Source organism: Myotis lucifugus, unplaced genomic scaffold (assembly GCF_000147115.1).
Source record: "Myotis lucifugus unplaced genomic scaffold, Myoluc2.0 scaffold_0, whole genome shotgun sequence".
In the NCBI taxonomy this organism is placed as follows: Eukaryota; Metazoa; Chordata; class Mammalia; order Chiroptera; family Vespertilionidae; genus Myotis; species Myotis lucifugus.
The window spans coordinates 36,955,821-36,969,247 of NW_005871048.1; the positions used below are offsets into that span (position 1 = coordinate 36,955,821).

At 35.2% G+C, this 13,427-nt stretch overlaps 1 protein-coding gene across 6 annotated transcripts in view; it reads left to right on the plus strand.

Moving 5' to 3' along the window:
* The window catches only part of AP3B1 (adaptor related protein complex 3 beta 1 subunit), a 193,205-nt gene that overhangs the window by 88,691 nt on the left and 91,087 nt on the right, over positions 1-13,427 (plus strand). For all 6 annotated transcript variants that reach the window (XM_006081292.3, XM_023750477.1, XM_023750479.1 and 3 more), the window contains 3 exons: positions 4,942-5,128; positions 6,078-6,211; positions 12,282-12,390. In XM_006081292.3, coding sequence (XP_006081354.1) covers positions 4,942-5,128; positions 6,078-6,211; positions 12,282-12,390 — 430 coding nt within the window. The remainder of the gene's footprint in view (positions 1-4,941; positions 5,129-6,077; positions 6,212-12,281; positions 12,391-13,427) is intronic.

A 13,427-nucleotide genomic window follows, 5' to 3' on the forward strand; every position in this document is an offset into this window, starting at 1 on the left:
ATATTATGATTATAATGACTTTATGTCTGGTTTGGCTACTCTAAAGTTATCTAAGTTAGCCTGGCCAGTGTGGGACAGTGGTTGAACATTAACTTAGGAGCCAGGAGGTCAGGGCACATGCCTGGGTTTTGGGCTCGGTCCCCGGTGGGGGTTGTGCATGAGGCAGCTGATCAATGATTCTCATCATTGATGTTTCCATCTCTCTGTCTCTGAGAATTTCCCTTCCTCTCTGAAATCTCTATATCTATATCTATATCTATATCTATATCTATATCTATATCTATATCTATCTATCTACACTAATAAAAGAGAAACATGCAGATTGGTGTCACTCTGCTACTCCCACCAGCCAATCAGACTATGCAAATTAACCCAACAAAGATGGCGGTTAATTTGCATACGCAGGCACAGAGAGAAGACTGAAGGCTCCAGCTGGAGTGAAGACTGAAGCCTGAAGAGGCTTGACTTCTCCGCTGTGGCCGGACCAAAGGCCTGGGTCCCAGGTGCCGGAGGAAAACCGGTGCCTTCAGCCAGGGGAAAGAAGGCCTATTGCGCGAATCTTCGTGCAATAGGCTTCTAGTGTGTGTGTGTGTGTGTGTGTGTGTGTGTGTGTGTGTGTGTGTGTGTATTAAAAAGACAGTATGTTGTAGACCTCCACATTGTACTTATATCGTCTACCATGATTTTTTTTAATCTAGTAGCATATAAGATACAAGTGTAGTGAAGAGATTTCATTTTAGTATGTAAAATCTACATTGGAAAGACTTCATCTTTCTTTTTTCAACCTTTTTGAGAAACAACATAACTAACTTCTCCCTTATAGAGCAGCATGCAGGATGTATGCTAATAAAATGAAGTGTGCCCTGACAAGGCAGGGAGGAATAGCTAAGTCCTTTGCTTTTCTAGTGCTGGTGAGATAAGTGTGTAAGTGCGCTCACCTGCAGGCAACTTGATATACTAGCAAGTTCTGCCATGGCCTGTGTGAAGCATGCCATTCCCAGCTATCAGCCGATGGAATCAGAGAAAAACACAGGAAGTTAGAGGTTGGGTTTGGTGAAATATGTACAGGAGAGTGACAGAACAGTCCTGCTATAGATAATTTAAGAGAGTGGACAGAGACCTCTTGCTATAGTAGTTTTGTCATTTGTTGTGTAGCATAAATCTAAAACCTATTTAGTTTATATTTTGGCAGTTTTTTTGTTGTTGTTATAAACCCAGTAACAATGAATTTTAAAAATTAATGTATATGTGTTGAAGAATGAAGTACTGAATTTCTCTCTCAATATTTAACATGCTCAAAATGTTTAGTAACATTTACCATTGCCATGATAATTATAGTGATATCGCTGACCACACACTAATCAAAAGACATGACAAATCTGCTAAAAAAGTATCAGCATCTATTTGAAAAGTTAGGAGTTATTTGAAAAAGATTGTGTCTCAAAATGACAAATATATTTAGGTGCAAAAGATGTTTACATATGTCTTTATGAAACATGATCTCATTTAGATCAAATAACTTTTTAAAAATTAATTTTGTTCAATTTTTATTTCAAGTTTTCTTTTGCACATATGAAAAATGAAGCAATAACTGTTAAGTTTTTATTCCATTACCAGAAATAGGACCCTAAACAATGCTGCTTTTAAAATAGAAAATCAATTAATTCCAATAATAGTTCTACTTTTTTTTTACTCAAAGCTTTTATAAATTTGTTCTGCCAGTACAATAAAAGGAACCATAGTAAAGCTTTTGGAAGTTTATTCTGTCAGAAATGCTGTAAATGCTTCTGTAAATTTAAAAGCCCAACATGGAAAGTAAAATTACTTGTTTTTGCCAAAAGGATGTTGTCATGGTAAAATCATTGTTTCTATTATGATAACTAGAGCAGAGATATTTGAGGAATTGGTTGTGGTGCATGCAAACAAAATCTGCTTGTTCTGCCAATTGAAGTAAAACTAATGGTCAAATTTATTTATATTTGATATGTATAGTTTCACTGAACTATAGAGTTATTATAATGAAGCTAATCCTATATAATAAAGAGCTAATATGCTAATTAGACCTGATGGCGGAATGACCTTCTGGAACAACCAGTGGGTGGGGCCGCGAGGGGCCACAAAGCAGCCGGGGCCACGGGGCAGCTGGGGCCGTGAGGCCCGAGCCCCTTGAACGAATTTTGTGCATCAGGTTGTTGTATAATGTTGAACATATTTCAGATGACAACACACACTCTAATATGCAACTCTCTTTGCTGCATGATACCAATGGCATTTTAGAAATGTGATTTTGTGAAAAACTGCTTTGTAAATTGACCTAAGTGTCTTATATTGGCTTTTGTTGGGGGGCTACAGTGGAAGGGAGTAAAGAAACTTATATTGGTTAGATTTTTATTCAGAATCATTTGGAAATCTTTAAGTATTCACCAAATACAGTGTCAAAATCTTCAGCTTTTGCAAATTTTAGCAAATAGCAATTCTTGGAAACAAATCTTGCAAACAAGAAGACATTGAAATTTATCTCTATAAAAACAAGGGAAGAACTGAAAAATTAAGTACTAAGAGTTCGAGATTTATTTTAGAAGTTCTGTCACTTACAGGATCTCAACGATTGTGAAGACTTGATGGAGCTTCTGTTTTTAATTGGATAAATTTATATTTTGTATTAAAGTGAAATGACATTTAGAAGGCAGTTGATTTTGTAGTATCTAAATTTGGTGATTTTTTTGTCTTATAAAGAAAAGTTTTATTGACTGGAGGGGGAAAAGTTAAATATCTGGGTTTGAAATATTTACACATTTTAATATAATATCCTTCATTCAACAGAATTTCTCTGCACTTATCAGACTATCTAATACAATAAAAAGGGTGTTTTCTACAATAAAAATATAATGGTTTATAGAGAAGAGTAACTTCAAAATGTCAACAGTGTCACAATTATTGATCATAAAATTCAGTTTTGAAGATTGTAGGTTACCTTATTTTTATTAAAAAAACTTCAAAATAATAAGACCATACAAAAACACATTCTTCATAGAAATACCAATAACAGTATTAGAGGCAGATACAGCTAAGAAAGTGATTAAAGTAAATGATTGTGCAGTGGGTAATTATTCTGCTTATATTTTCAATGCATCATTATAAATGGATGTTTTTATCTTATAGAAAGAATTTTATATTTGAAAATGCATTTTAATGAAACTGTTTTACAAGCCCACCAATAAAATAAAACAAGTTTTACAATCAACAAATACATATTTTTAAAAAATTACATAATTTTAATTACTTAAAATTTCCGATATAACTCAATAATTGTCAGATAATGTATTGAAATAGTTTCATTTCTTAAAAATTAATTTCAGGGATCAGAAATATAAGCAAAATGTATCATTTTACTAGCCAATATATAAATATATATGATTGCAGTGAATAGATTTATTTTCTTTCTCTGATTTATTTAGGTTGCACATTCTAAATCTCAGCACTCAAGTGACTTTAGAATAAGCCTAAATTCTTACTCTGCATTTGAGGAAGCTAATGGTTAGTTTTCCCCTGTTGTCTCAGCAAGTCAATTATATTGTCTAGTATATTATACTTTCTTTTGCACTGTATTTCTCATTTGGTGAATATTTTGCTAATTTTAAAAAATGAATCATAGAATTATTCTCATCTGAAGTTGAATCAATATGATCTAGTAATTAGTAAGTAACAATTGTTGATAAATTTAGAATAGCTCTATCAACATTTTCTCTTGTATTTTTTTTTTACAGTTCTACTTTATTAAACTAGGTTAATGCTTTTTAAATATGTTGTTACTGACAGAAGGTTGCTTTCTATCCAAATCAGGTGTCTCAACCCATTATTATAAATGTGTTTGCCATACCATTCCTATACTTTGATTTACTGTTCTAGAATTGTCTTTGCCTGACATGATTGATTTTATTATTTTATGTTTCTAATATCTGTAAAATATTTAAATATAGGTGTTTATTTTTCTATGTAATTTCTATGTAATTAAATTTTCTATATTTAATTTATAGCTGGAATTGTATGTGTGTAACCTAAATTAAAACTATGTTTTTTTCAACAAAATAATGAGTTTAAATACAAAGCTATTTTGTTAGTATTTCAATTTTGGTTTAATATTTAAATCTCCATGTTAATGTAAGTACATTAAAAAATTGACTTAGGAAATCTTATTGCAGTGTAAAAGCTACTATAATAAGTTGTTCCCTTACATAAATAAATAAATGACCAATATTACTAGCGGCTATAAGCAGCATGGGAGAAAAAATGGAAGGAGTCTTTTATCCTAGTTTTTAGAGGGCATCAGCAGCTTGCTTTTATGAAAAAGTAACAGCTAAATGCACTGCAAATAATTTGCAGTAATCCAGTTCAGTGATTCATGTGTCTGCTTTAATGGGTCATAATTCAGGGTAAAGTAACTGAGTGCAGTCAGAGTGCAGACACTGCTTATGCCAGGGACAGTATCTCTTCATAAAACACACCTCAGGAGAAGCAGTTTGCCAACCCCCTAATACTCTCTGATGTTTTGATGTCCTGCATATTTTTCCGATTAAGTTTTGAGTGCCATGTTTTTAGTTGTATTTCCACATTCATTATTCTCACGTAGACCCTTCAGCGGGTTTGCCATATATGATTATTTTTTTAATGATGCCTTTCTTTCCACTTCAGCAGTTTAATAATCTAGCACATGGCTGCTTCTCAGTACTCAGCATTCACCTCCCCAATTCTGAAGAGGACATGTGCTTTGGCTTCAAAATTCCATTTGCAGCGTTAGAAATGCATATTCCCTATGGAACAACATTTGTTTGACATAACCATTCATTTTTATTACCTCTTTAAATATGTTTATCCAGAGTTATCAATAATCATAAATAACTGTATTCTCATCTTGTTCTGTTGTGGTTTTTTTTCCAACAGACAAAATTGCTTACCCAGTACATATTAAATCTCGGCAAGTATGATCAAAACTACGACATCAGAGACCGTACAAGATTTATTAGGCAGCTTATTGTTCCGAATGAGAAGAGTGGAGCTTTAAGTAAATATGCCAAAAAAATATTCCTAGCACAAAAACCTGCACCACTGCTTGAGTCTCCTTTTAAAGGTATTATTATTATTAGAATATAACTGCACAATATGTTATCTGAAAAATAGACAATATATTCCATTTATAATGTGCTTAAATTTATCTCTTAGGAAATATAAATGACTAGCATATATAAATATATAAAAACAGTGTGCTTTCTATTCATTCATCTGTTCTCCAGAGCAAGCTTTATATTAGTTAAAATTTATATTTTTATGGACCTTATTTACCTAAATAATTTCAATCTTCTGATTTTTTTTATTAAGCATAAAGAACAATATATAAAAGCTGTGTTGTTCTTATAGACATTAACTTTTATTTTAAATAGATACCTTTATTTAATAAGGAATATAATTCACCTTAATACTGAGTTGTTATTAATTAAATATTCTATGTACGCTAACAAACTTTTCTAGGAACAGTTATTTCATAAAAACTTTTTAATGTTTAAACGTTTTTCAAAGATGGAAGTTGACTTATTTTTCCCACCTTTTTAAAAGGAATAATTGATCAGTTTCACAAGTAGCCTTACAGTTGGAATCAGATGATTTTATACCTTGGTTTTTATATTTTTCCTTATTTAATTTTTATAAAGTGATAATAAGCAGTTCAGTTTCATAGAAAAACTATTAAAATTCTGAATGTGTTTGTGCCAAGACATGTATATGGATTGTTTAACTGTGCTGTCATTCTTAATATTCACAGTAAAGTAATTTTTAGAGAAGCTACATTTCAGAGCAACACCTCCAAACACACTGACTGATTAGCTTTTTTATTGACCATTATGGGGAAGATTATTGTAATCTATGGACTGAAATCAGTTTTTTGACCTATGAAGAGCTTCCTAGTTTATATTTATTCCTTGACATTTGAGGTAATATGCCAATTATCTTGAGCTCTGATTAGGACTGTTCTATGTTATATACAGCTCATATTGTTTATTTTATATTTTCCTCTATTTTAATAGATAGGGATCATTTCCAGCTTGGAACTTTATCTCATACTCTCAACACTAAAGCTACTGGGTACATGGAATTATCTAATTGGCCAGAGGTGGCACCTGACCCATCAGTTCGAAATGTAGAAGAAGTAATAGAGTTGGTAAGTTGACCTTTCTGAAATTAATGTTGTCAAGCAGTAGGATATTCTAGAATAATGATTGTTTCAAATAAAAGCTTTTTTTTTGGGGGGGGGGTGAAAATTGAAAATTGTTCTGGTATTTCTAAGTGAAATGTGTTAGGTATATCTCACTGTTATGGGAACTAAAAATTGTAGTGTTCCTACATTATTGTACATGTACTATTCCTTTTCTTCAAGGAAATAGAGAATTGAATTCTCTGCATCAGTGCTACCCACATTTGTGGTATTGCATTTGTAGCTGTGTAGATTCAATTTCTAAGGTATTTGGTTTCATTGGCTTGAGCTTTTTCTACTTTGTTTAGAGATTCGTAAGCTTCCTGTCAATGTTTTTCTCAATAATTTTTGCTGTTCTATTCCAAAGAAACCATACAAAGTGTTCTGGATTTTCTGATGAACCTGTTTTAAGTGAAGCCTAGACATAAATAGGGAGCATTGTGTACCAAAAATGTCCTTAGACAAGGTCACAATTAAAATGAGTAATATGTTGCCTTCACATTAAAAACCAACTTCTAGATAAATCATCTTTTCCTAGATCTTTAAAAAAATTCTGGCTACTAAAGTAAAATAATTAATTTTATTTTTAAATACTATCTCTTATATAAAAAAGAAAAATAGAGGGTCTGTTGATTGTCTTTAGAGATTTGATTATGTGAAATATATATCATACTTTTTAAAGTAGAATTAATAAAAAAGAACAATAAGGTATTTCATTCTAGATGCTTTTTTGGTAGAAACGTTATATTGAACAAGGATTCAGATAACCAGAGTTCTTTACCACTAATTCTTGTGAGAAAGTCAGTTAACCTTCTTGCCTATTAACTTATATACAGTGGAAGAAAATCTTTATTACTTTAAACAGAATTTCTATAATGTGCATAGCCATGTAATTTGATCCTTTTGAGAAATACATTTCTCTTAACTCTTCAGTCCTTACTCTGGCTTTGGAGCATGGCCAGAAGCAATAATAACTGATAATGGCTCCATTTTGCAAACCCTGGCAGTGTACTTTGATAATGTTTGCAAACATTATCTTGTTTAAACCTCATAATGATTATAAGTGTTGGTTGTTGTTGTACCCATTTTGCAGAAGAGGAAACAGGTTCACAGAGCCTAAATAAATTGCCCAAGTTCACATAGCTAGGAAGTGATGGAATTGAGATTCTAACTTAAATCTGTCAGTCCTTTATTCATGCTCTGAAGTGCATTTTAGTGTTTTGTAACATGAAGAGAGGAGGCTTGAGCTTGTTTGCAAATCTGTACTATTTTTAGTACTTAGAGCACCATCATTTTCATGTTGTGACAAATTAACTCTATTTAGAGATGATTTTTAAAAATGTAAAAGTTATTAAAACTAATTGCATGTCTATTCCTCCTTGCAATTAAGTTTGCTGATTTTCACTCAAATCTACATACTCTAAAGTACTCTTCAAAAAGATTGGGATCTTTGTGCAATTTTTGGTCAGATGCTAGAATACAAAGAAAATATTCTTTGTTGTGATTCTTTCCATAGGTATACTTACTCTCTTTCCTAATTTCATATTATGCCTGCTTATTGTTTTTATGGTTCCATCCTTTTTTATTATTGGGTACATGTAAATAAAGCCGTCCTTTTATCCTTTCCTCACTTCCACCCACATCTCCTCCTTGCTGCCCCATTCCATAAATAAATAAATAAATAAACAAACAAACATAAATAAATAAATTTATCTTCTCAGAAATTGAGCACAATGTTATGCAATTTAATTTGGTCTCAGCAGTATCTTTATTTTGGCTGGTAGATTGATTGGTTGGCTGGCTTATTCCATTTTCATGTGCTCTTCTTACAGGGACAGTACTTAAATAACCTATTTTCTTGTGTTAATTTCACCTGCCCAGTTCAACAGCAACAAAATTATTTTTTTTAAATTTGCTGACTACATTCTGTGAATTAATAATTGGTAACTTATTTATAGAGAATAATTAAACTGTTGTAATCTGGTTGAAGAAAACTGTTACTATCCATTGATGCCATGCAGAAAATAGTTTCAATCTATGGGTCTCTGGACGTATTGGCTTAAAATCTATATATATAAAAGCCTAAGTGATCAAATGACCAAACAACCTGTCGAATGGTTGCTATGATGTGCACTGACCACCAGGGGGCAGACGCTCAATGTAGGAGATGCCCCCTGGTGGTCAGTGTGCTCCCACAGCCAACTTCCCACGGTCCCTCCACCCAGCCGGCTGGCCAACCTCCTGCTGTCCCTCCCCCAGGCCAGCCATCCCTCCCCCACATTGGCCCTGATTGCCAGCCAGGCCGAGGGACCCCACCCGTGCACGAATTCATGCACCAGGCCTCTAGTTATACTATAAAAACACAAATATAAAAAGAGCAAATGCAGTTGTAACAATGCAGAAAGCTTTCTTCTCACTCTACCTCACATCTCTCCTAAGTCACATCAATATATTTCATACACATAATACAGTATTATCCTACTTTCACTGTAAAGTGATCTTACAGGGTCACTGTGATAACTTAGTAAGAAAAATGGCCTAAGTTTAGATACTCTGATATTTTAATCAAAACAACAGGAAACCTAGTCAGGTTGACATTGGAAGTCACTTTGAATCGCATACTACCATTTCTAGGATATCAGATATAATGTCTATTTATATTATGATAACAGTAAGTTTTGAAGTCCATTAGAATTTTTTTGCTTAGTTCTAGAATATCCTTTTCCCTTCAATTACAGAAAGACTGTCCTTTGCATATCAAGGGTATTTTGCTTTATAAACCCATCTATTATCAATATTTTATTCCTCATAGGAACTTTAAAATTAATGTCTTGCTATTCTTTCCTCTTCTCTTTTCCCTATTGTTTCTTTTTTTAAAAAATATATATATTTTTAATTGATTTCAGAGAGGAAGGGAGAGGGAGAGAGAGATAGAAACATTAATGATGAGAGAGAATCATTGATTGGCTGCCTCCTGCACGCCCCCCACTGGGGATTGAGCCCGCAACTCAGGCATGTGCCCTTGACCGGAATCGAACCTAGGACCGTTCAGTCCTCAGGCCGACGCTCTATCCACTGAGCCAAACCAGCTAGGGCTCCCTATTGTTTCTTTTGCTTAGAATGATATGATTCTCATAGTCACAAAAGATTATAACAAAAATTAAAATATTTTTATTGTTTCAAATGCCATGAATATTGAGTTGGTAGCTGTGCCAGGGTAATTTGCCCTTTGAGCATAGAAGCCTAATTTCCCTTATTTGTCAATTTAGTCTTACCTTGAAAGCCATAGTCTAATGAAGTAATTTCCACTCCCCTCCCACTCCCCATAAATTAATCTGATACACTTTTTACCAAACTTCATAAAATGATTGGATTTAAGAAAAATATAAACTTTTGTGTTTACTAAATATAGGAAAACTTTGTTCATAGAATACTATATTCATATTTGGAGTACAGAGCATTTTAATTATATAGAAAGAAAGCAATATTGCTGATATTACATAAGTATCTTATTCAAGTACTAGTGGCCCGGTGCATGTATTTGTGCACATTGAAAGGAAATTAATTAGAAGAAATATTTTAATATTGCTATTCGCCCTTTCTCTATAATAGAAGTGTCAACCAAATTCATGATCAGCAATGACAGATGGAAACACACGCATGCGATTGGTGCCAGTGAGAGCTTTATATGTATTGTGCATGCGTGAGTCAACTTAGCCTTTTATATATATAGAATAAACTTGCTTAATTAGACCTGCTTTCTGATTTAGCTAAACTTTTTCCAGCCCAGTGAAGCGCCCCAACTTCTCTTTCAGGTAATTGTCAGCAACACAGCAGTAAATATCAACATGAAATAGATTATTATTGTAGATCATGCAGGGCAAAACAAAGGGTAAAATATTTAACTGCAACAGTGTTTGACTATATTCTGCACAGTGAGAAAACCTGAAGTTATTTTCAAGGTCCACTTCTTTTCAGTCGGGTCAAGTTTGTAAACTTTCTAAATCTTCGTTTTCCGGCTAATGGAAAGAAAATAGGATTCCACCGAGTCTCCTATCTACCTACTCCAGGACTTCTGTGAGGATCAAATAAGATGAGGCATGGGAAAATGCTTCACAGACATTTGGTTACAGTGTAAAATGTTTGCACCTGGCTATAAAGCAAGTCATGTGCCTGGGCTGAAGAAACTCCAAGGAGGCTAGTTGCTAGGGAGAGGAAGCCGGGCATTGCTACGTGACATCATTACCCAGACGTACACTTAGCATATTAGCCTTTTATATATATATAGATATTTGAGTAATTTTTACTCATTTTTCTAATGTCCATATATAGTAACTAGAGGCCCGGTGCACGGATTTGTGCACCGGTGGGGTCCCTCAGCCTGGCCTGCGCCCTCACGCAATCAGGGATCCCTCAGGGGATGTTGGAGAGCTGGTTTCAGGGCCGAATGGTCGGACACTTAGCATATCAGCAGGGGGAAAGTCCCTAAGGTGGAAGCTTGCCTGGGTGTTTGAAGGAACAGTCAAGAGTGGCTGGAACAGAATGGGAAGGAGGAACAACAGCAGAAGGAGGTCAGGTAGGCAAGGGGACTGGCATGGGCATATAGGGCCATGCAGACTGTTCTAAAGACTTGGGCTTTTTCTCTGAGTGAAATGAGGAGCTGTTGCAGGGTTTCAAGCCAAATAGACTTGATTGGACTAGGTTTTATGTTTTTATTTATTTATTTTATTTTAGTTTTTAAAATTATAGTTGACATTCAGTATTCTTTTATATTAGTTTCAGGTGTTCAGCATAGTGGTAAGACAATGATATAATTTTAAGACGTGATTCCCCCAGTAATTCTAGTACCCACTTGGTACCATACATAGTTATTAAAATGTGAATGGATTAAGAAGTACAAATTGGTAGTTACAAAAATAGTCATGAGGATGTAAAGTACAGTATAGGAAATACAGTTAATAATATAGTCCAACTTAGATTTTAATAGAATTATACTAGCTGCTGTGTTGAGCAAACTCAGAGTGGGGGTTAGGGGTGGGAATGGAAATAAGATAGCCAGTTAGGAGGCTGTTGGAGTAATCCAGGACAGAGAGATGCCTCTGGCCAAGGTGGTGAAGGAACAAGGTGGCTAAAGGCTTTCTCGATGGATTATGCATTTAGGAAATGAGAGAAAAAGAGAAGTCAAGGATTACTCTAGGGCAGCCGTGGGCAAACTACGGCCCGTGGGCCGGATCCGGCCTGTTTGAAATGAATAAAACTAAAAAAAAAAGAAGACCGTACCCTTTTATGTAATGATGTTTACTTTGAATTTATATTAGTTCACACAAACACTCCATCCATGCTTTTGTTCCGGCCCTCCGGTCCAGTTTAAGAACCCATTGTGGCCCTCGAGTCAAAAAGTTTGCCCACCCCTGCTCTAGGGTTTAGGCGGTCGAACGACCCTTTCACAGGGGTCGCCTAAGACCATCCTGCATATCAGATATTTACATTACGATTCATAACAGTAGCAACATTACAGTTATGAAGTAGCAACAAATATAATTTTATGTTTGGGTCACAACATGAGGAACTGTATTTAAAGGGCCAGAAGGTTGAGAACCACTGGTTTAGGCTATTGAGAAAGTTAGGTCTATTTATTGCCCACCCTAAATATTTTCATTGTTTTTCTCTTACCTCAGTATCAAGCTGTGAACTTGAATTTTTTATTGCTATTATTGCATCTACCTCTAATTGCCCTAATCTCTTCTAGACTTTAGTTTAAATCTTCAAATGCAGAAGTCTTTAAATTGTATGTAAAATAAGGTTGTTGATTTAACATAAAATGGGCCCTGAGACTTTGTGTTCTTCTATTCAGGAGTGAAGGGGAGTCAGCCTTAATGCCAGGACTTGTCACAGTTGCCTTCTCTGTTGAGGCCTTAAACTTTCTTCTGGGTTCCCAGTGATTGAATGATCTGAAGATTAAGTTAGCCAGAAGACTGAATCCATCAATGGGAATTTCTTTATATTTACATTTCTACTTTTTTTTCTTTTTAAACAGGCAAAAGAATGGACTCCATCAGGAAAAGCAAAGAAAGAGAAACCTGCTAAGAAATTTTATTCTGAATCTGAGGAGGAAGAGGACTCTTCTGATAGCAGCAGTGACAGTGGTGGGCTTTATAATTTATTAAAAAAACATTATTCACTGTAGCTTACATGATATGCCTCCAAAAAAACAATAAGGCCTAGTACATAAAATTCGACAAGTGAGTTTAAAAAAGGTTTATGCTATTCCGATAATTCCTTTCATTTACATATCACTGTTTAGTTTTCAAAGTAATTTCCAATCCCTTTTTTTGTTTATTGTTAATCCTCACCTGAGGATATTTTTTCCATTGATTTTTAGACAGAGTGGAACAGAGGGGAACATGGAGACACAGAGAGAGAAACATTGATGTGAGAGAGGCACATTGATTGGTTGTCTCCTGTATATGCCCAACTGGGATCCAGCGTGCAAGCAAGCCACATGCCATTGACCAGAATCCAACCTGGGACCCTTCAGTCCTCAGGCCGATGGTCTATCCACTGAGCCAAACCAACTAGAGCCCTTCCTTATTTTTCTTAATTGATTTTTATTTTGAGAGAAAGAGAAACACATCGATCAGTTGCCTCATGCATGAGCCTCAACTGTGGATCGAACCTGCAACCTGATTATGTGCCCTGACCAAGAATTGAATTCAAGACTCTTTCGTGCATGGGATGACACTCTAACCCAGGGGTCCTCAAACTACGGCTCTCGGGCCACATGCAAATACAAATATTGTATTTGTTCCCGTTTTGTTTTTTTACTTCAAAATAAGATATGTGCAGTGTGCATAGGAATTTGTTCATAGTTTTTTTTTAAACTATAGTCCGGCCCTCCAACGGTCTGAGGGACAGTGAACTGGCCCCCTGTTTAAAAAGTTTGAGGACCCCCCTGCTCTAACCACTGAGCACACCAGCCAGGGCTCCAGTCCCTTCTTATTTGACACTAGAAGCCCGCTGCACGAAATTCATGCACAGGTAGGGCCCCTAGGCCTGGCCTGCGATCAGGGTCTATCTGTGGGGAAACTGGCAGGGCGATCAGAGCCCCCGCCTGCACCCACCTTGGCCTGGCGCCACTTACTCACCGCCCCCTCCCCCACACCGCCCTGCGGGCTGGGGGCAG